The sequence below is a fragment of the Pagrus pagrus genome (assembly GCF_965226575.1).
Source record: "Pagrus pagrus genome assembly, chromosome: 7".
NCBI classification, from domain to species: domain Eukaryota; kingdom Metazoa; phylum Chordata; class Actinopteri; order Spariformes; family Sparidae; genus Pagrus; species Pagrus pagrus.
In genome coordinates this window covers 26,339,098-26,361,805 of record NC_140191.1, presented here as the reverse complement: position 1 = coordinate 26,361,805, position 22,708 = coordinate 26,339,098, and the positions used below count along the sequence as shown (strand labels likewise).

The window sequence follows — 22,708 nt, the reverse complement described above, 5'->3', positions numbered from 1 at the left end:
CACTCTGTTTTGAACAGAGACTAATGGGTGAACCCTCCAGTAATGTCGTCAGTCACTATCCCAGCCCAGCTCTGCCCCTCACACGCTGCTGACAGATATCTGAGCAGCAGGTCAAGCCTCTCTTGATGCAGAGGTTCAAGATTCCACAAGTGTTGCTTCATGAACTGGGCAGTCTTTGACAGCTGTGACATGGCTTGCAATGGGAAGTATAAAACCTGAGACCGGGTTGATAAGCAGGGAGTGCAAACGAGGTGGAACAGCCGTGAAGTGCAGTAAACTACAGACAGATCCTGCTTGAGTATTTCTCTTGTTTCCCTCAGAGAACCAGAAGAAACAGTCGCTGCCGCCACCATGAGCCACAGCCCTGAGAGGATCTCTTCCTACCGCCGTCACTTTGAGGACAGCAGCAGCTCGTCCTACCAGGTCAGGGTGTCCAGCCCATCCCCCACCAGGAGAGACGTCCGTCATGCCTCCGCCAGCTACCCCTGCAGAGCCGGGGCCAGCAGCATGCGTGTGGAGTCAGTGGGACGAAGGACCGTGTCAGCTGCACGCAGGACTCGCATGATTGGAGCAGGGTAAGCTCTGTCAGCTACTGTACCTCCATATGGAAAGAGGTAGTGTTAATGAGAAAAGCCATACAGATATATTTTTCCTTATGTGACATATTTTACCTTATGTCAAAGTAATAACCTCTTCCTCAAGCTCTCATGGTATGATAGTCAAAATTCAAATTTTATATCTTTGGCTCATGGGTGAATTTTCAGTGTGAGTGCAGGAGCCATGGTATGTGTTGGGCCACGTGGAGAACCTGCCATGGATCTGAATGTGGCTGCAGCCGAGAACCAAGAATTCCTCAGCACCCGCACAAGTGAAAGACAGGAGATGGTTGTCCTCAATGACAGGCTGGCTGTCTACATCAACAAGGTAAAACAGCCTTCAAACTCACCACATTTTACTTCATCCAGATTTTTCAGGCTTGGCTAAGAATGCCTTTTGTTGAAAAATGGGAGCATGTTACTCTCACCTCTGTGAGCACCAGGACAGGAAACATATTGTGGTGGTTCAGGCATTCTTGAAATCACAGAGGAGGTTTTCTTCTGCTTACAGGTTCGGTCACTTGAGCAGCAGAACAAGCTACTTGAAGCAGAGATTGAGGCCTACCAGAACCGCTTTGAAAAGCCAACAGGTCTGCGCCTCTTATATGAGGAGCAGCTGAGGGAGCTGCAAAAGATTGCTGACCAGATGAGAGTTCAGCGGGTGAGGCAGAATTTTCTAAGCAACACATCGCCTGTTTCTTTTCTTACACTTCAGGCGCTCAATAGAGCGTGAAGACTGAATTCTTTGTTTCGGGCGAGGTTTACACCTCACTGAGCTGTAGAGGATCCAGCCAGGCAATGATACAAGACGTCAACTTGGTGTTTTCAAGGTTCCTTACCTGGTAACAGGCTTATTTCTGGCAGGCAAATGGAGAGGTGCCTGAGCGCGTTAAGGTGTCATGGAATACAGCTGTCTTCAGCTATGTTTTATGCACAGATGAGATGGCTTGATTATGCTTTGGCAGATGCACACACACACACACACACACACACACACACACACACACACACACACACACAAGAATGAAGTTAAAATATAAAATGCAAAAGAGGTTGATCTACATTTTGCACACACCCGTGCACACACCTCCAAATCTGATAGACGACCATATTACTTCTGGCTTCTTGGTTTTCAGGACATCTCCTTGGCGGCTAAGGAGTCCACAGCTGCTCAACTAGAGGCAATCAAAATCAAATATGAGGAGGCAGTGGAGCTGAGGAGGAAAGCCGAGTTGGACATTGAAGCCTTCCGTCCAGTAGGTTACATTTAATAAGCCACCATCAAATTAATTTACAGTCCCAAACTGACATGATAATAACAGTAAGTTTTCCTCAGGATGTTGACAAGGCCACCTCCTCTCGCATCATCTTGGAGAAGAAGCTGGAACAGCTGGAAGTTGAAATTGAATTCCTGAAGCGCGTCCATCAACAGGTGGATAACATCTTCTTGTAAGAATTACATATTTAGGTTGCCTGATATTTTTAATGTGTACAAAAGATTTCTTTGTTGCCAGGAAATTGATGAGCTCATGAAACAGATCTATGCAGCTCACGTCTCAGCTGAGAGTGCATTCACCCTCCCTGACCTGGCAGCTGCTATGAAACAAATCCAAAACCAGTATGACGACATTGCGGCCAAAAATCTCCAGGTAAACTAATCACACGTCAGCACTGTCTGCAGTTAATTTCTCAAAGTACATTTGTGTAAAAAATTCCATCCTATATTTTTAGGAGATGGATTCATGGTATAAAAACAAGTTTGAAGATCTCACCAGTAAGACTTCAAGGCATGTGGATAAGGTTCGAAGCATTAGAGAAGGAATAGCAGGTGCCAAAAAGGATGTGAGTATCAAAAGTGAAAATGGCTACTTGAGAATTAATTGACAGTAATATGAAAATGACTATAATGATTTTAATCATATAAAAATGTTTCCAGATCCAAAGCAAAGAACGTGACCTGGATAGCATGAGGACCAAGAATGATGCTCTTGAGGCCCAGATCCGAGAGATGCAAGAAAAGTACAGGAAGGAACTGGAAGACCTGCAGGTGAAGCTATGCTTGTGAAGCCCCAGGGTGTGCACCTGGTCACATCAGAGTCAATTGTGAACACATACACTTGTTTTCGTGCATGCAGGACCCAAAGCCACCACAATAATCCATTTACACAGTGATTTTATGGCTCTGTTAATGTAACAGGCTCGGATTGAGGCCCTGCAGCTTGAGCTGAAAACCACCAAGGAGAAAATTGCCCTGCACCTGCGCGAGTACCAGGATCTCCTGAATGTCAAGATGTCTCTGGAGATTGAGATCACAACCTACAGGTGAAGGAGAACTTAAAAATGGATTTAGTGCCTTAAATTTAATTGATTCGATGAAAACAAAGGTTTTGTTTTTTAATTATTTATTTTTTTCTTACAGAAAACTTATCGAAGGAGAGGATCTGCGGCTCTCTGGCATGGTGCAAACCCTGTCTCTGACCGGCTTTAGCACCACCTCCATTGGTGCTGGAATGAGCTTCAGTGGGGGTGGCATGGGTGGTGTTGGTGGAATGGGTGGCGGAATGATTGGAGGTAGTAGTGGAGGCCTTGGAGGCATGGGTGGTGAAGTTGGAATGGGTACAGGGGGCATGGGCACTGGTTCAAGCAGTGGCGCTGGAGGAATGGGTGGAAGAATGGGTGCTGGAGGTCCAGATGACAAGAAAGGTCCTGCTGGTAGGGCAGGTGGGTCAGACGTGGTCGATGGTCATGGATTGGGAGCTGGGGGTGCAGGGGGTGTGGGTACTGGTGGAGGAGTGGGTGCTGGAGGATTACATGGTGTTGGCTCTGGCGCTGGGGCTGGTGTTGGGGGGTTGGGCAAAGGGGCTGGAGGTGTGGGCACTGGTCCTGGAGGTGTGGGTACCGGTGTTGGTGGAAATTTGGGACTTGGCACCAGAGGCAAGGGTGACAGCAGTGTGGGTGGTGCTGGAATGGGTGCAGGTAGTGGCACTGCAGGTTCAGGTGGCATCGGCGGCACTGGCATGGCTGTGAGTGGAGGAAATGGTGGTGTCGGTGGAGGGACAGGTAATGGAATTGGTGGAGGCATGGATAGGGATGGAGGTAAAGATCGTGGAATGGGTCCTACCGGAATGGGTAGCGGAATCGGAGGCAGTGGAGGAACTGAGGGTGTGGGTGGAGGTGATGTAGGTGCACTGTCAGGGTCAGGATATGGCGCCAACTCTGATGCCTATGCAGAGCAGGCTGTTGAACTGACGGAGAGAAGGACGGTGCTCATCAGGTAAAGGTACCATCAGGTATCTTTTCTGTTTCTTTTAAGCACATTTTAATTTATGAAAGGCAGGTGAGCGATACTGGAGAAAAAAAGTTGATTGATGAGTCTCATTCCCAGGCCGTCAAATACTGACATTTGGGGTTGGTGGTCAGTCCGAGCCACATCAGTAACAACCCAACAATGTTGGTAAATGATGACTTAGGAAAAGATAGTCTCAATCTTTTCTCAAGAATTGCTCACTCCACGTTTCAATAAGAACCGACTCACAATGTCTTAACCTGCTTTATGACAGGGTTAAATATAAGGCCAGAATAAAGATGCTTAGAAGTCCATCATATTTGATGGTCGTTACAAGCTTCTTTAGTCACATCAGCCCTCTCCATTTTCTTTCCTACCCTACAGAACGGTCAAAAATGAGGACGACGTGCTGGAGATGGACCACCAGGAACAAACCTACACCATCACTGGTGCGGCCGATGACTCTGACAACGAGTGACCAGCATGAATTCCCAAGTGACCTCCTCTCGCCCTTAAACCTCCCCGCCCCTTTAAGCTTTGCACTGACCAAACCCCATGTCTGGACACTGACCTTTGCCCTTTGCCCTGGACAAGAAGACCATGACTGACCCTTTGCTACATAGTGAAACCCTCACTGCATAGGGTTTAAATATGCCTCAACATGGTCTCCAAACGTTTGTGTGCCTTACAACACCCCCTCCCTTTTTTCTATTTGCTACAAATAAAGCTATCAGCATTCAATTGCCTTGTCCTGTTTTATTTGATGTCTTTTTCAGTGTTTGAGGTGCCTTACAAGAACACAGGATGCTATCCAATACCATTTTCATGAAATGCTGGTAAAAGTACATTTTTGTTCAAGTGAGAGAGATGTTGCTTATTTTCAGAGCACTGGCTTGAGGGATAAAGAGTGAAAAAAGGAGAGAAAGTAGTGAGGGAACAGCAAAGCAGAGAGAAAGACAGAGTCACCTGAGGGTCAAGGCGGTCGCCCTGACACTTTCTGGAGGGCTGAGGAATCCGTCAGTCATGATTTTTCTTGCAGCAGAGTGATGGCACGCAGCCGTTTCCTGTCCTCATTCCATCCACATCCACACCTTTCCCTCCTGCTGCTGATTGGGAGTGATTGGATCCGGCCAGCAGATGCCAAACACGCTCAGTGTCCTGCTCAGGGGCTGAGAGCAGAGACATGCAACACACCAATCCTCTGACAGAAAGTGCAACAAAAGACAGGCACAGCAGCAATAACATTACTTTACCATTATTATTATAATGGGACAATTCTGACTGAGGTCAACAAAGATACAAATAATACTTTTTTAAAAAATTTTTACTGTTGAGTCCTACATTACAACAGTGTAGAGCTAATATGGGTTTCTTTATTTGAAGGTGAAAATTGTCAGGACAAAGTAATTTTAAAAAAAGCACAAATGTTTTCGCTTCAAATGTGATCAGACAACATTTTAGGATATGTGTAATACACACATTTCCTGCAACAAAACAATGACATTTACAGCAAAAATGTAAAATATCTGAATAAGTGAGTTATTTAAATTCGCAACAAAAAATGATTTACTCACATTTCAATATTAACAGACTCCAACTAAAAACATAATGAAATACAAGCAAAATGGAAAGAAATATCCCCGGCCCTTTAAAATCTTATCATTGCTTTGTGACTCATTTATGACGATTATGCACAGACTTCATGTTGCGGGCTAATAATCAATATTTCTCTCGGACGTCATTTCCACAAGCTCATCCCACCCGAACAAACGGGGGGCAATTAGTTTGAACACAGAACTGTCAATCGGGGTCATAATGAGGAGCCGCGAGACGCTCACATTATTAGATTACATTTTCTTACAACGAATTATATATATATATATATATATATATATATATATATATATATATATATATATATGTATATATAGGGAGACAAATGCATCAATATGATGGGACGGATGTCTTTTTTTTTTAAATCAGTAACAGACATGTGAGAGTGTGTGTCTTTATGGTTAGTGTGTGCGGAGCTCTCCATGGTGCTTCGTCTTCAGAGTGGAAAAAGACAACCAACGACAGTCTGGTTTTGTCATTAAAATAAATGAATAAATAAATAAATAAATGAAACGTAAATTTGCTATAAAAAATTCAGGAAATAAATGATGCCTTCACAGAGACAGTGACCAAAAACAACCTCTAAAAATGTGTGTCATTTTCCGATCAGCAATTGTGACGCGGATTTTTTTAAATTTTAAAATCAAATTATTATTATTATTGTTATTATTATTATTATTATTATTATTATTATTATTACTATATTATTATTATTGTTATTATTATTATTATTATTATTATTATTGTAGATTACAGCAAAATGTCCGTAACAAACTACAGATCTCTGTAGAAATAACACATTTTTGCTGTCTAAGAAATGAAGTGGGGGAACTGTGTTCATTTAACAAGCATGACTTGGATTATCTAGCCTCAAACATATAGGCCAGTCAAGGTTACATGTCTTTAAACGTGCTCTTTGCCATTATAGTTGTTTTGCGGATGCACAGCGCACAGCCAAATGGGTCACTAACCTTCATCCTATAAGAAAAATGCAGTTTAACTCCGAGCCGAGGGAAAGAGCAGCTTATATTCACCAAGAAGGGCAAAAGTTGTGACTTTCTTTGAAACCTGTGATTTTCTGTCACTTTGTGCGTATGCTTTTGGTGGCTAAATCCCAATTAGGGTCGGCTGACACGCTGCTCTATTCATGCACAGCCCGGCCTGCATACATTTGCCTAGGAATGAACTCCCCAAATAGATCTCCTGCTAAATGCGTTGGACAGCAGAGAGAATCGGCCTGAGTGACACGCTCTTTCTGAGGCGCTCGAGTGAGAAAAGGTATGAATTTATAAGGTACACCGAAACATATCAATTCCCGCAACTTCACACGCTTTTATCCGCGTCTCCTCATGCGAGACAAAGTGAGTTTAAGTCAGGGAAATGTGGCTTGAAGAAAAGGCCGGCGCAGAAACTTTGTAGAGACTTTGAATACCGAAACGGTGCAGCCCACTTCAGGGAGGAAAAAAGAGAGAAGGCATTCTGAATGAAATCACGCATGAACAGCGTTCAATCAGGTGCCGTTTATTCGGCTCCTCTCTAATGCGATCTTGAATATTAGTCTGGGTTAAAACCCAATCATGTCATCTGGTGGGAGTCCCATACAAGCATAATTACTATTCAAACGCGTCGCTAATGTCCCACCCGCATCAAGGCAGCTGGTCTGCCCTCGCTGCAGCTTGCATCTTTCCCCAGGTTTCTCAGAGGGTAAACACCTTAAATATGACCGGAGTGCCTTTAAATAAAAGGAAAGAAAGGCGAGGAATAAGATAAACAGGCCTGTCCAAAGCGTCCCTCTTTGTCTGAGAGCGGGCTCACATCTGAAAGGAATAATAAGAAGTTGTGGCTCTTTGGCCGCACAGAGTTCAGTCTGTCCACAAGAGCAAAAGCATGAGGATTTAACTTTTCCTTTTGTCTTTGTTTTAATTAAAAGACGTGTGACCAAATGAATGTGACAGGTGCCGAAGGTGCGGCCTTACATGTGGAGAAATAAATGGATTTAGACAAACACGGCGTCATTTCTAAGACGTGGGAACCTGTGAGAAATAGGCCACATTGCTAAGTGGGACAATGATTGGGCTCTCCTGAATGGACCCAAACAAAGTTTATGGGTCGACATAAAAAATGTGTTTTCTTCTGAGCTCGGAGGGGTCTTAAATGGTAGGCCATTGAAACCAGTCCAGGAGAGGTGGTGGTGAACCCTTGGCACCCCTGAAGTATAGTCAGGGCGCATGAATGGAGATCCCTGGTGGGGCATTGCTCTCTGTATTTACCGCGTTGCTTTGCAGGCAGGTTGTTCCTCTATATTCATGGCTCATTAATGGCCAACCAGTTAAATCAGAGCCCCACCGTTTAGACAGTTAAAATCCGAAAAAGGCTGGCAAGAGCCGGGTAGAGCCGCCCATAAAAACGTCTCCCTCCTCTCCCAGCTCCGATTCTTCTCAGGTCGTTATTTAAGATTATTAAACACTTGCGGAATGCTGTTGATTGACTCCGCAATACTGTCCCAGAAGAAAGATCCGAGCGTGTAATTAATGTGTCTTTTTCTTTTCAAAAGGGAGGAGGAACAATACCGCCGGTCAAGCCATTTAATTTCATTTAATTTTCCATCCCATTTGCTCCCAACACTGTTTCCACTCTGACACCGAGCCTTTTGACTGCTCCGGAGCGCACAGCGGAGCGGGGATTCACCGCAGCGAAGGAAAACGTCTTCGCCCCCTTCTTCCCCCTCCCCTCGCTCCCTCCTCGGAGAATAATTAATTTCACTGTGGAGAAGTGCGGAGCTTTAAAGCGGCGCAGGGGTGGATGGGAACCAGCCGCAAATGGCGAGGCGTTAATAAATAACCTCCCCGCACAGCCAGGCGCAAACATTGCGCCTATTGATGAGATTGTTCGCGTGTCGTTCAGGCTCTTTGAGCGGCCGTGGAGGAGCGCAGGGAGAGAGAGAGAGGGAGAGAGAGAGGGAGAGAGGGAGAGAGAGAGAGAGGGATAGAGAGGGAGAGAGAGATTAATGTCTATTAGTTTATTTGTATACCACCTGGGTTTTTTTATATGATTTGTTCTATAGTTGTGACATCACGTGTATCTAGGCTGCTGCTCATCATTCAGAGAGATATTCAGAGGGTCCACAGCGGACAGGTCAGAGGTCAGCGTGTTCACGGTCTGAATTGATCGCCTGCAGGTTCTTGTTCTTCTCCCCTGCTCATGAGCGCAGCATCAAAAGGCTGCTGCACAGAGCCACATGTTGGAGGCTGCCTCTCCTCCGATCACTGCATTTATCACGATTGAAGGCCGTCAGTGAGAGACGTCATTTGTCTTCCAATCATTCATTTGGATCCTCTTCTGAAGTAATGATATGATATGATATGAAGTGTATAGTATTAATATATAGACAGACTGATGAATCCATGAAGAAACTCAAAGGTTTTTGAGTCGAATGTTCTGAATGTCGCATTTTAATATCTGTATGTGTGTACTATCATTTTGCTTCCCCATCCTGTACAGTAACAGTACAGTTACATTATATAAATCATGGATTATCTGAAAACACACCATCACAGAGCTGAACACGGGGCTTTTTTCTGAGCTCATGAGAAAGATTTGGAAATACTTTTTTTTTTAGGACAGAAATGTTTTGGATTTAGATTTTTTAAAACTATATATTGAAAAATCAATCAAGTCAATAAAGACAGGCAGCACTTTGAATCAATTATTCAATCTCAATCATTTCTAAAGGGACTTTGTCATCCTGGATTTCAATAACCGTATTGAAAAATCAAAATTTAAACATTTGATTCGACCACTGCTTCAGCTCTTCTGCTGCTGTCCTTATAATCTGTTGCAATTTTTTGCTATAAAATATCTTTAAAATTTTTTTTTTTTTTACATGTAATGTTGTGAATTGCCCTGTTTCGTATGGCAGCAATTATACAAAATAAATGAAAAGAAAAATATGAAGAAAAAAAAAAAAGACTATAAAAAACAACTTAAAAAAAATCATTTGCATAGCTGCATTCATATTTCTTGCCCTTGCGCGTGAATGCAGCAGCACACACCTGAGCTGAAGACAAGGAAACCACAAGTGTCCACACGGTTACTTTCCACTTCTCTCTCTCTTCCTCTCCCTCTCCCTCTCTTCCTGCTGGTGGTTCTGCCTTTTGAGTACCTGCCTGATCTCAACCCGGCACACGCCGAGAGTCAATAGAAGTTAACAAGTCCTCTAAACTTTCCTGCTCCCTTTGTTACACTAAGGACACAAAGGAGGAGGCAGAATAAAGCGCTTTGAAGTGGATAAAACCCCAAAGAATGCCAGCCAAGTAGATTTAAAGTAGCCACTGATTTCCAAAACCTGGCTTGAAAGGGAAGAATGGGAAAGGGTGAGGATTTATGGATAAATTATACAGTGGATTTGTCAGTTAAAATATCGGAACTGTCTGGAGGACAAAGCCACATGCTGAGGATTAATGGTCGCTCTGGACCTTTGATTCTGCACCCTCTTTTCTCTGCCCTTGACAAATTGGATTTTGGGGATGGGAAGGTCGCCTGGCCCTTTGTGTCTCTTGACCGTTTTGGAGCAATTCATTATGCGGCGGGGTGAGGGAAAGTCTCCATGTGACCAGGCCGGCCCGTTTTCCCTCTCCTCACAGCTGCTGGGAGAGCCCAACTCTCTCACACTCACTCACTCACACACACGCACGCACACACACTCCTGCTCTGCTGCAGCAAACTCGGGGCCGATCCCCCTCCCCTCTAAACTACCTTACAGCACAGCATCACCTCTCTGCGCGCGCACAGACACACACACACACACACACACACACACACACACACACACACACACACACACACACACACACACACACACACTTGCATCCTGAGCTGGAGAGGTCGGGAGGGGTGGAGGGTGGATGTGGAGGGGCGGGCGGGTTGTGTGTGGGGGGGTCTACCTTGCCTCTGCACCATCACTAGAAAAGCCGGAGAGCATAACGCCACCGCGTCACTTTGAGGGCGGATATCGGCCGGTCCTCATCCTCTCTTCTTCTTCTTCTTCCTCCTCCTCCACCTCCTCCTCCTCCTTCTTCTTCTTCTTCCCTGCACTCTCCCACTCGGTCTCCATCAGTCTTCATGGTTCTGATCTCACCCCACGCCATGCAAGCCACCCGGGCGTCCACCACAGTCAGTGTGTTTGCGGACTGCAGCGTGCCGGCCGGGCTCCGGATAGGACCGGTACCGGGCATCTTCAAGCTCGGGAAGTACGTGTCGGACCGTAAGGAAGTTGGACCCAAAAAGAAGGTGAGTTTAGAGCACTTTTAAAAACTTTATCTCTAAGTTAAATGTTTAATTTTTTAAAAATGTTTTTATGCTTTTGGAGTGCAGCACAACAATGCGTCTTATTTTGAAATATTTGCGCGTCAATCAGACGCTTTAACTAAAAGTTCCGTTGCTATATCTTTTAATTTATGAATTTATTCATCAGCAATTTATTTATTCCAGGACTGCATCAAAAAAAGTTTTAAAAAAGAAATAAACTATTCTGCGTCTAGTTGTTGAGTGCACATTTAACCAGCGATTGCACAAAAATAAAAAAATACAATATTGCACATCCAAAAACACAATTTTGTTTTCCTCTGTAAATTAAAGCGTGTCCAGTATTAAAAACGAGCGCACCGGATTTGGATTTTAAAGCTGCACTGTCAAACTCCATCGGGCCTTCGGTTATTAATTGGTTTGGCCTGTCAAGTTGGAAATAATTGAGCTCCATTAGTGGCCGACTTGTCAGTCTGTGCTTCTACTTAACCGGCCTAATGGGCGACCCGGGTCTGCTGTGTGGGATTTCATGCCCTCAGCCGCCTCACATTTCACTGCCTGGCGGGCCTGTTATCCCGATGAGCCGTTTAATGTTAATGTAATCCGGCCACAGAAAGATGCCACTGAGACCGGCCCGCAGCCTCAGGCCAGGGAAAAAAGAAAATAATAATATTAATAATAATAAATAAAATGAAACGAACTGTATTCATGTCTTCAGACTGTGATTATTTAGATTAGCAGCGGTGTGGCGGAAGCGCACTGAAAGAATCAGAAAAAAGAGAGGAAATAAAAGTCTTCACACATTAAATATTAAAATGTAAGAACTTTAAAAATGAAAATCAAACTTGCAGCAGGTCATTATTTTCACACACAGAGGAGTAAACAATTTGCGGCCATAAACGCATCTATAACCGCACCCTGTTATTGTTGGAGCTGTCAGCGGGTTGTGATTGATGCGTCTAAATGCGTGGCCCCCGGGGCTGCCGGCGATCATCAGGTGCAATCTCTGTGTCAAATGTCGCGCTTCGATCTTTAATGTCCTTGAACAGTTTAGAAACGCTCTGACACTCCTTCAAATTCGTTTCCCATATCAACTCAATTAGGCCCGTGCGTCGTTCTCTTTAGTAAATTATCAGCAGAGCGGATAAAGACGCATTAAGCGCGCCGCGGTCATGCGTGGCCGCAGCACCTCCAGGTAATAAAGCAGGACAAGTCAGTGGGGAAGATGTTAGTGAGGAGATCCGTTCGATAAAATATGAATAAACAGAGAAATGCATAATAACCGATAACTGTGATTTTTAAATGGAGTTTGGAAAAAGAGAGAAAAAAGAAAAACACTTCTTAAAACAAAACTGTTTATTCAAACAGCCTTTTGTTTGAGACTTAGCTTTATTGTGGCCTTGGTGTTGATATCTTTCATCATACTGTCAATCGTCACACTCTTGCTCATTCTAATCGTTTTCTTGCCGGCTCAGATCCGCTTGGTGCGAGGGGAGTTCGTGGACGAGTCGGGCTGTCCCGTGCCAGACTGGATCGGATTCATCCGCGCCGCCAGGAACAGCCAGGAGCAAAACCTGGAGGCTGTGTCGGACTTACCTGGTGGACAGGTGAATTCTTTTTTCTTTTTTCTTTTTCTCTTTTTTGTCATACCAATCTTTCAGGCCAGTGTCAGATTATTTTTTCTCGGACACTTGAATTAACTCCAGCCTCTCTGCTTCTCTCCTTTTTTTTCTATTTGAAGATTTTCTATCGCGTGTTGAGAGAAATCCCCGCAGGAGAGGAGCTCAGTGTTTGGTACTCCAACGCTCTGGCCCAGTGGTACGACATCCCGACCACTGCCACTCCCACGCACGACGAGAAAGGTAAACGAGATTGCTAATAATGATGAAGGAGGGAAAGAGGAGGAGGAGGTGGAGGAGGGTGGTTTAAAGAAAGGGCCTTTTGTCTGGAAAATTAAATGACGGGAATTAAAGTCAAATTATGATGTCAGCAGATGTGGAGCAATACGAATTGTAGTTGTCATAATAATAATAATAATAATAATAATAACCTTGAGAAAGAACTGAATTTCAGCTGTTTTTCAGTATTTCTTTGCGCCGAAAAATGTTAAATATTATCATTATTAATTCTGGTGTCTGGACTGACACTGACACATCATCGACGTGTTGAGGGCTCCATCACTGCGCAGTTAAATGACTGCCAATAGTGTCTCCTTTATCGCTCGGAGATGGAAATTGATTGGAAGTTGCTTTTTCCTCAGGCAGCCTATTTATTCACGTTTCGTCATCCGTTGATTCATTTAACGAAGGATCGAGAGAAACGTTTACATTTTCCACTGAATAAAAATTGAAAGAAAAGAATTTAAAATTTTTTTCGTTCGTTTCGTTCAATAAATGAAATGCTGCTCCAGGCCTGCAATGATCGGGTCTGTGTTTAAAGAGATAAAGGTGCAGTATTCATTATTCTTTAATGCTGATGATAATTTCATTTTGATTTCGATTGCAGGAGTATTAGAGACAACTCATGCGTACAGTCTTTTTTTTGGGATGAGTTTCATCCAGGACCTTCGTGTTCAGGACCTCTAATCCTCGTAATAATAATTTGGCGTCAGCGCGTGGGGATTATTCGCTAATCTTGGCAGAACACCAGCTCATCATGAACTAATCCGTTTTCAAAAAAAAGGGAGAAAAGATTAATATCAACAGATACTTTGCAGGGAATTCCAGCAAATGACGACGGTTTTGGATTCTACATTTTATCTGGAGGAGCCTCTTAACTATAATAAGAGTAAAATGTAGAAGCTTGAAATGATATCAGACTTGCGTCGAGAGAGAGAGAATGGAAAAATAATTGTGATAAAGTAATTAGGGTGCTTGAATCACGGTCTAAAAAAAAAAAAGAAGGAAAAAAAGCAATTAAGAGCAGAAATTGACGAGCCTCGGCGGCCATGGAAGAAGAGGAGGCTGCCGATTCAGTTGCGAGACGGAGGTTAACAAATGTCAGCGCGTCGTTAATATTCATGTATTCAAAAGCAAATAAATTCAAAAACAAGTGCTTCACGGTAAATTAGGTGGGTGCGTCAAGGTATTGTGGCCTAATGAATGCTAACTTTTATGTGGGGTGTATATTGCCCTGATTCTCCGGCCCTACACACCGTGTGCGCTCCTGGACATACGCTCGCTCCCATTATGAGGCGTCAACAGATGGGCCGCCGCCATTGTTTCTGGAGACTTGCGATTTCAAGCCACAGCTGCTGTCACTTCCACGGGAAAGCGAAAGTCCCGCATTCAATGCATCGGTTTGTGAGCGCCAGATTGGGCAGGGCGTTTGCTCTTTTGATGGCGATCATAAACAATGGCCCGTATGAGGATTACAAAATCATTACATCTATATTAACCTCTGAGTGCTCGTCTGGGGGTCATTGAAATGGCTTCCTGTGTCTATTACCATTTGGCAGCAGATCTTAGAAACCGGATCATATCCATTAGGTCTAAATGTAAATCTCAGGTGAGCTGCAGCAGTGGCTGATGAACATGATGCTCTTTGAAGGGACATTTTCAAATCAAGATCGCTCTGTTTTAATGTGAAAATCCCTCGATTTAATCCCTTTTAATGCAGTGAAAAATGTATGGATTTTTATTACGTCACACCCTCTATTCAAGTATGTTATGCTGCTAAAAGGTGAAGAGGGGTCACTTGTCTGTGTTGGCACTCGCAGGTCTTTTTTCTACAGGTTGCCAAACCTGTTATTAACATTTTACGCACGGGCGTGCACTTTTACGCACGAGGAATCAAATGTAAATTGTCATTAGAATTATCTGGCTTCACGCTGTGTTGTGTGACTTAACGACCCATATCCATCCGATCATTAATGTCATGTCTGTTGCTGTCTCTACAGGTGAGGAGCGGTACATCTGCTGGTACTGCTGGAGAATATTCAAATACCCGAACACACTCAAGGCCCACGTTCACTTCCACTGCGCCCTGAGCAACGGGCGGGGGTTTGTGAGCAGCGAGCAGGCCAGAGGCACGGAGACCTTTAGCAGGTCACCAAAGTCTGGAGACATCCCCAACACCTCCACCTCTCCGAGGAGCGGTCACAGTAACTCCTCCATCTCAGACTCTGGCAGGCGAGCCGTGCCCTCCTCGCCGTTTCTAAACAAAGCGGGACTGTCAAAGAAAAGCAGCTCAGAGGAGCAGGACAGGGCCCTCGACATGAGCGTTACCTCAGCCAGAAACCAAGGACACATCCTCAGCCTGGGCGCAACATCCTCAGTGCTGAGCAGCATGGGCTTCCACCCTGGTGTGCGCTCTGCCTTCAAACCGACCGGCATCTCCAAAGTGCCGGGCGCGGACTCCTCCAGAGAGGACGCCAACGGGAAGCTGAGCGGCCTGGGGTTCAGCAAGCTGATTGGAAACATGAAGCCAATCCGTAATGTGGGTGAGACTCTAAACGGGGGAGGGAGCCACCCTCCTAAGTGCGCACCTGCAATTGTGGACTCCTCATCTCCAATGGTGCCGTGCACAAACGCTATCAGAGGCTTCCCGCTGCTGCCTCACGTGGAGGAGACGTCAGCTTTTAAGCACGTGGAGAGTCGGATGCACTCCGGCCTGTCTCCATCCCGTTACCCCCAGATGCCCCCTGGACTCCATTTTGAGAGGTTCTCTCTCCCTCACTTCGACGGTGTCAAGACTTACGGTGGAGACTGTAACATCCCACTCATGCCCTTCACCGTCTACAACGGGGAGCTTCTGTACAGCTCACCTTACTATCCGCTAAAATTCCACTTCAGCAACCTCCTCAAGTACCCAGAGTCCATGTCCTACTTTGGCGCGCCATCAATAAGCCAAGACCTGGGCTCCATCACCAACATCGACCGGGAGATCGCCATGCACACGCAACAGCTGTCTGAAATCGCCGCGGAGAAGAACCGGACGAGGCTGGACTCGATGCCCACCGGGAGCGCCAGCACGCCCGGCTCTGGCAAACCCAAAAAGGGACACCTGTGTCTGTACTGCGGCAAGCTGTACTCGAGGAAATACGGCCTGAAAATCCACATGAGGACTCACACAGGCTACAAGCCGCTCAAGTGCAAAGTGTGCTTCAGGCCGTTCGGAGACCCCAGCAACCTGAACAAACACATCCGGCTGCACGCGGAGGGGAACACGCCCTACAGGTGCGACTTCTGCGGCAAGGTGCTGGTGCGGAGGCGGGACCTGGAGCGGCACGTCAAGTCCAGACACCCCGGGCAGACCGTCAAGAAGCTGGACGACAAGCCGGGCGGCCTGTTCGAGGACGCGGAGCACAAGAGCGACAATGACAGTGACGTGGACGTGTGCTTCACCGACGACCAGAGCGACCAAGAGTCGAGCAAAAACAATGACTGAGGTGTTCTCATGTACGCACACACACGCACACATACAGAGACTGCTCATTGACTCTCGATCTGTACACAGCAACACATTTAGTCCTGACTTTTTACAGTTTAGACACTGACCCACAGATGTTTCCAAACGAAATCATTCGCGGATGAAATGTCTGAGAGGACTTTTCTCTGCTGTTCCACTGTAGCATATTCAATAGAAAAGACCATCACCCATAAATCCAGCTGTTCGGGCAGGTCAAATGTTCAGTGTCCTGCTCAAAGACACTTCAGTAACGTTTCTCCGCTTCTGGAAAAAAAAAGAAAAAAGAATCAGAATCTGAGGCCTTTGGCTAAAACAGAGTCTGTTCGGGCTGCTGCAGACATGTTCGTTCGTTATGAATTACAAATGAATTATTTAAATATTTTCTGACACAAGTGGAGCCGTGTCTTTATGTGCTGCATTTAAAGGTAATTACACTCCAACAAAGCAATCAAAGCGACTGCACAGAAAACAGGAACATCACTTACACTCCTGCTTTAAGAGGAAAAAGCCTTCAAGGCTGAATATGAGACTAAATGACTTATTAAGCTGGAGTTACGTCTATTTTCTTTTTTTTCCTTCTTTCCTTTTTTTCCGCGGTGTAAAAAGGTAACAGAACTTTGTTTTGTAATGTCTCCCCCCTGAAAAATGATCTATGGGTTTCGCAAAAGCTAATAAACTAAAGTCCTAATCCAAAAAACAAAAAAAGGAGCGCTACATTCCATCAGACTGGATAAAGGCGCATTGTGTGTAACTATGAGCTGCAAAAGAATACGATACTTTCTATTTTAATTTGGTTTTTATTGTGAATAAAATGGGCAACGGATGCGCAACAACCCCACACTCCCTTCCAAACTGTCAGTTGCACTTTAAAAACAGCAATGGGCATCTCATTCCCACAACACACGGACGCGTCACGATGATTAGAATGGAATCGAGCCAATCCCCATGACTTCATCAAAAAGATCTCAGAGTCCCTGCGCCTCACCCAACAACACGCTGTACTTAAAATTTGCACTTTCTTGCCGAGGCGCGCTGCTCACACACACACACACACACACACACACACACACACACACACACACACACACACACACACACACGCAGCAGCAGCAGCAGCAGCGCCCACTTTATTTAAGGAACTATTTCTAGAGAAAGACAATTGTATTGATCGCAGTTATAGCCTATGTAAAGACGTGTAAAGTATGATATTTCACATTTCAGTGGAGAAGTGTTGTATACGTTTGTTTATAAGTGATACTGTCTATGAGCACAATATTTTACTCCTGTCCATTAAGTCGTTGTTTTTTTTGTTTTTTTGAATAAATTTAATTTAAAATATCAGAAATGTCGTTTGTTTTTTTTATCTTCATGTCTCTCAGCTTTAAAACAACGTTCTCTACGTGTTTCATGTCAAATCCGATTAAAGCTGGAGCCTCCTCTGCCTAATGTTCATAAAGTTTAGCGTTTTTGAATTGTGTGACACACTGAGCTTTAAGAATGCGGTGAAACAGATGAACGATGTGCAGGCAGGGGAAGACATTTAGTCGGTTTCAGAAGTGTTACATTTGCTGTTATGGCGCAGTAATAAAGCCGCATCGACGCTCAGTCAGTCGGGCCTGTTGGCGTCATCATCATCGTCATCATCATCTTCTTCTTCTTCTTTTAATAATAATAATAATAATAATATTAATAATAATAATAATAATAATAATAAGCCCAAGCGGTTGATTTAGCTCTTCCTTAAATTAACTATCTCCATTTTCCCAATCATTCACTCTAAAGCCATTATACTGAATTGACAGTAGGAAGTATTAAGACCCTTCACTTAAATAAATAATATAGCAATAGCGCAATGCAAATTGTATTTGCAACAACAAAGATGTTTGCCCCTGTGAGTGTCGCTTTAATATGATCATGCATTAATGTGCCTGAGACATTTCTGATGTCATGATGGAGCTGATTTCATTTCTGAAGCCAAACTCTAACCGTTTTATGAATGTTTGACAATCGGTCATATTTTATAAGCCCATCCTGTTTTGCGTGTAAAAAAATGATTTGTAAAGTCAAATTAAAGTAGTGGATAGGAAGAATAACGTGGAATCAAATTGGAATACTTTAGTTCAGTAACTTAAAGGTGCACTATGTTGTTTTAAGGAAGAATTCTTCATTGACTGTTTTTTTTAATGCCCAAACAAACTGAATAAACAAACTTTGTTTTGGCGGACCCCGCCACCTTTCCAGCTTCAAACAGTGTTCCTCTGAGAAACAGCTTGTTTATTCAGTCAACGAAAAAAAAAAAATTTCTAAGTTTGTATTATTACCTCATTAATATGGTAAATGTAAAAAATCTGAGTTTAAATTTCTTCTCCCAAACTACGGAGTGCCCCTTTGAATTTTTTCCATAAATCCAGCACTCGAGTAAATGTACTTTACTAGTCTAACTAAACCCGTAGAGGCATCTACTGTATCTACTGTAGTTGCTCTGGAGAACGAGAAAGCCAAAATCTTTTGTTAACAAAGTAAGTGCAGATTGAACGTGCCCACATAGGTCCATTAAAAACTAGAAATCAAGAGGTCAGACAAGAAGATTTAGGGGTTGTAAATAATCATACAAGAAGCCATTTGTAAAGGAAAATCCCTGAGAAGGTATTTAAAGACAATCAAAAAGGTCAATATTGAAATTCCTGCAGCGCTTCAAAGACTTTGTGTCTTTTTAATTGCTTACATTTCATCTTCCTTGATATGCATTCCCACAAGCCTTTGCAGTTTTAAGTATCAAGGCTTGAGTTATGAGGTGGGAAAATAAAAGCTGCCACCTAATTAGATGCGGTTTACCCCAGCAAGCTTGGCATGCGTTCATTTCAGCTGTAGCCTTCCTTCCACTTCTACTGCGCTGACCGGTCGAACACCCTCCACCGCACATAGAGCAGCAGGGAATACAACTGCAGCCATTTTTAGGCATGCCAGTGATGTGGTACTCACTATTATAATGTGACCAAGTCTTGAATCTAAAGCAGTATAGACCTGAGAATGACAGACTTCTCTTCTTTACCTCCTGTTTTGTGTCTCCAATGTATTATTTTCTGTCTTGAAATGGGGGTTCCTTCCTCTCTACATTTACCCAGCACTTGTGCTCTGTTTTGCACACAATTGGCTTGGGTGTGGTGTGACAATGTAGAATAAATGCAACGGGCAAATAAAGAGCAGACACCCCACATTGACGACAAACACTTAAATTGGCTGCTGAACGCCTTTCTACAAGATGCAAAGGTTGTAAACGTAGACCTTGACATGGCAGTGAAATCTACCTATAGTGTGCCACTATATTCAATCTCATCTGTCTCTGCCACTTCTGGTTATTATAGCGTCATGGTAGTGACACTAAAAAACACACTTCAGCTCACAGATACATGTAGCAGGAGCCACAAACACATACACATCTTTTCACCTTTTTTCTTTCATGGTGTTGAGGTTGTTCCGGTTATATATGATATATATACATGTCAAGGTCTCATAAATCTCCCATTACTCACAATGTAATACGATCTATGCATTGTGTCCTCTCTGTGACAACTTACACTGCTGCTGAATCTTTTGGTTGAGGTATAATATAGTCACTTTATGAATCGGTATACTAAAAATGAAGAGACATTTCCAAATTGTATTGTAATCTTTTAGAAAATCAAGGAGAAATCGAAGAAAAACTAGTGGTCAGTAACACCACTTGAGAATTTCAGTGTGCAAGTTCTTCAGTCACGTAAAAATGTGGAAGACTCATCCACTCAAATGTGAGTGCTCCTGAGGAAATAAATACATTGGTGTCGGCGTATATTTTCTCCGATATGGGTTTTTTTTCTCTCTCTTTTTTCTTTTTACATAATATAATGCAGACTAACACGCTTGGGGTAATTTATAATTCCCAATCCAGTTTATTGTTTAACTGTGAGATATCCTGTCTCCATTAAGTTCACACCCTTGTCACAAGTATTCGATCAACACATTTGAGGAATCATTGCAAAAAATGTGTGTCTATGTTCATATTCAGTGAATATAAGAACATCGGTCAATACTCATCACTCATTCTCTTTTACTTTTTGATTTACATTCCCTCACTTGTTACGATACAGCAAAAGTTAGCTGTTAGATTACTCTTTACATTACTTTTATCACTCGGAGCAGCCCTGTCAAACGTGCCTTTCAGCAACTACAGAACCTCAGCACTCACATGTCAAATATTCTGTATAATATTTATGGACTACAAAACGACACCTCATGGTTGAACAAGCAGCAGCCTGCATATTTACTGAGCATCAACATCTAGGCTAACGTTAGCACACAGCACTCCTCAAGTTCCGTCGTTACGGTGAAGCCACAGGGTTAACACACCCTCCAGCGCTGAATGTAGGCCACTGCTAATGTTAGCAGGCCCGCTAAAAAGACACAGCGTGTAAATACAACAACGTTGGAGGCTGCAGGAGTCACATTTCTACCTTCTTTTGTAGAGGTTTACTGCACAGTTCCTGTGGGGACAACACCTACCCCAGCCACAGTCTGTTCACACTGCTGCCTTCTGACAAAAGATACAGAAGTATCCGCTGCAGCACCGCCACACTACGGAGCAGCTTCTCTCCCCAGGTTGTGAGGCTCCTCAATTCATCCTCAACACTCCACTCTACAAAATAATTTGTTTTGTTTGTGTTTTTCTGTGATGTAGCATAAATGAAATTCAAACTCAGTTTGGCAACCCAGGTGTTGTGAAATGATGAATGAAAAATAAAAACCTTGAATCTTGAAACTCTCGATAAGATGGTGAACAGGCCGACCCCACAAAATGTCAAAGTAAGGGAGCGGCACTGAGATTACTAACTGTAATCTACTGTCATTACTTATTCTCCAGATATAGCCCTACTTTTTGTTTTGCTGGTATTAAGTAGTAGTGATCTGTTACTGCTCAACACTGCTGGTAAACCACATGTACAAGTAACCAAAATGTTCTGGGCTCTGCCCATGGCAGTGTCAGTTCTGGAGGCGAGCTCGATCACATTTTGTGCCTCACATTGCTGCACATTTTTGCCTCCTTTGTTGACTCGTTTAAACAAGAAGTTTAACATGTATCTAATTTAATATTTTATATTTTACCTGATGCTTACAATAGAAATAATACCTTCATTCATTAGAAAGTGGCAGCACTGAGAAAACAAGAATGACAAGAAATATAATGTGCTTGTTCTCTGTACGAGCGACTACTACCCCAATTCAATCACCGCCTGTTTGGTCTCAATGGATTTGAGTGAAAGCTTTGACTCTGCCTCTGAAAAATGTGGCCTTTTCCTTACAGATAACAACTGGCCAAAGTGGAGCCGTGCAGACATCTCGAGGTTTTTCCATTAGTGAGGGTGAAATGGATGGTGGGGTTGAGTACGAGTGAGTAAAGGTAAAACTGAACAACAAAGCAATGCATTTGATTCACCGTTTGATCCTTGTTCACCTGCTGGTCACAAGCTTTGGATCATTTTGGAAAGAATGAAATTGCAAGTGATCGAATCAGGGATTTTTTTTCACAGGGATGGTGACCCCTCTCTTCCCATTAGAGGAGCTCAGTAATTGCTTACACAAGCTAGTTTGGTTGCAATCCGTGAGAAAAACAGACACGTGGTTCTTTGCAGTTGAATGTAACGTGATGGATTTACTTTCTTGGTGGTTGAGGTTTACTCTGTTGCATTAAGTCAGTCTAAGACAAAAAGAAAAAAAATGCCAGTGTGATTTACTGTCAGTGTTTCCCCACAATGTATACCAAACGTATTGTCATTATAATTAGCCACAAATGCACACCATGACTTAACCTACAGGAATTATTGCAATTAACCACAAAATGTTTTCACTCTCAGCAGGCGAGCGGCTTCAGAGGGTCGGTGCTGTCTGTCCCTTTATGTGTCTGCTCCACTGTGTTCACTGTACCCCGTATTATATCCTCTCCTCTGTGTACAATAGTCAGGGCTCTCCGCCGTGGGCCCCCACATCAGTCTGGACCCGATCCAGACGCTGTTTGTGTTCACTCTCTCACACTATAACACCCTGCTCGCTCATCCCCTCCCACCAGCGTTTTCAATCAATTAGTGCCGTTCATTAGTGGGAACACTGGAAAAAAAGAGTTTGATTGAGAGAGTTTGACTCCCAGCCTAGAATTTGATCCAAAACCAGACTTCACCGGCAGGCCAACCACCACACCGACCTGTTTCCAGGCTACGATTTTGGTCTCTTTTAAAGCCTGATGTAGGTATCCTTGATCACTTTTTCAGCCGCTTGCCTCTACTGGCCAAGCAATGGATGAAACATGATAAAGAATGCGAATGTGTCAGACCTGTGTTGGGGTTTTGAACTAACAAATATACCGTCTTTTGTATTCATCGTAAAGGGTGGACACAGTGAAAGGGAAAAGGAAATGTGAAGGTTTCAAAATAATCTGTTTTACTGAAAGAATTTGGAGGAGTCTTGTGGA

General features: G+C 43.7%; 2 protein-coding genes across 2 annotated transcripts; both read left to right on the top strand.

Annotated features, from left to right (window-relative positions):
- Positions 1 to 351: 351 nt before the first annotated feature.
- On the top strand, positions 352 to 4,516 carry LOC311260149 (desmin; the record flags this gene model as incomplete). The annotated part of the gene is made up of 11 exons (XM_084357663.1): positions 352 to 575; positions 765 to 924; positions 1,108 to 1,257; positions 1,733 to 1,852; positions 1,933 to 2,028; positions 2,111 to 2,245; positions 2,328 to 2,438; positions 2,533 to 2,643; positions 2,794 to 2,918; positions 3,016 to 3,870; positions 4,267 to 4,516. 11 exons carry the CDS (start codon positions 352 to 354, stop codon positions 4,358 to 4,360), a joined length of 2,181 nt encoding a protein of 726 aa, XP_084213789.1. The 3' UTR covers positions 4,361 to 4,516.
- A 6,101-nt stretch (positions 4,517 to 10,617) lies between these two features.
- Positions 10,618 to 16,188, top strand: prdm13 (PR domain containing 13; the record flags this gene model as incomplete). Its single annotated transcript, XM_084356827.1, has 4 exons — positions 10,618 to 10,785; positions 12,276 to 12,407; positions 12,542 to 12,662; positions 14,699 to 16,188. The coding sequence occupies 4 exons, from the start codon at positions 10,618 to 10,620 to the stop codon at positions 16,186 to 16,188; spliced, it is 1,911 nt and encodes a 636-aa protein (XP_084212953.1).
- Between the last annotated feature and the right edge of the window lie 6,520 nt (positions 16,189 to 22,708).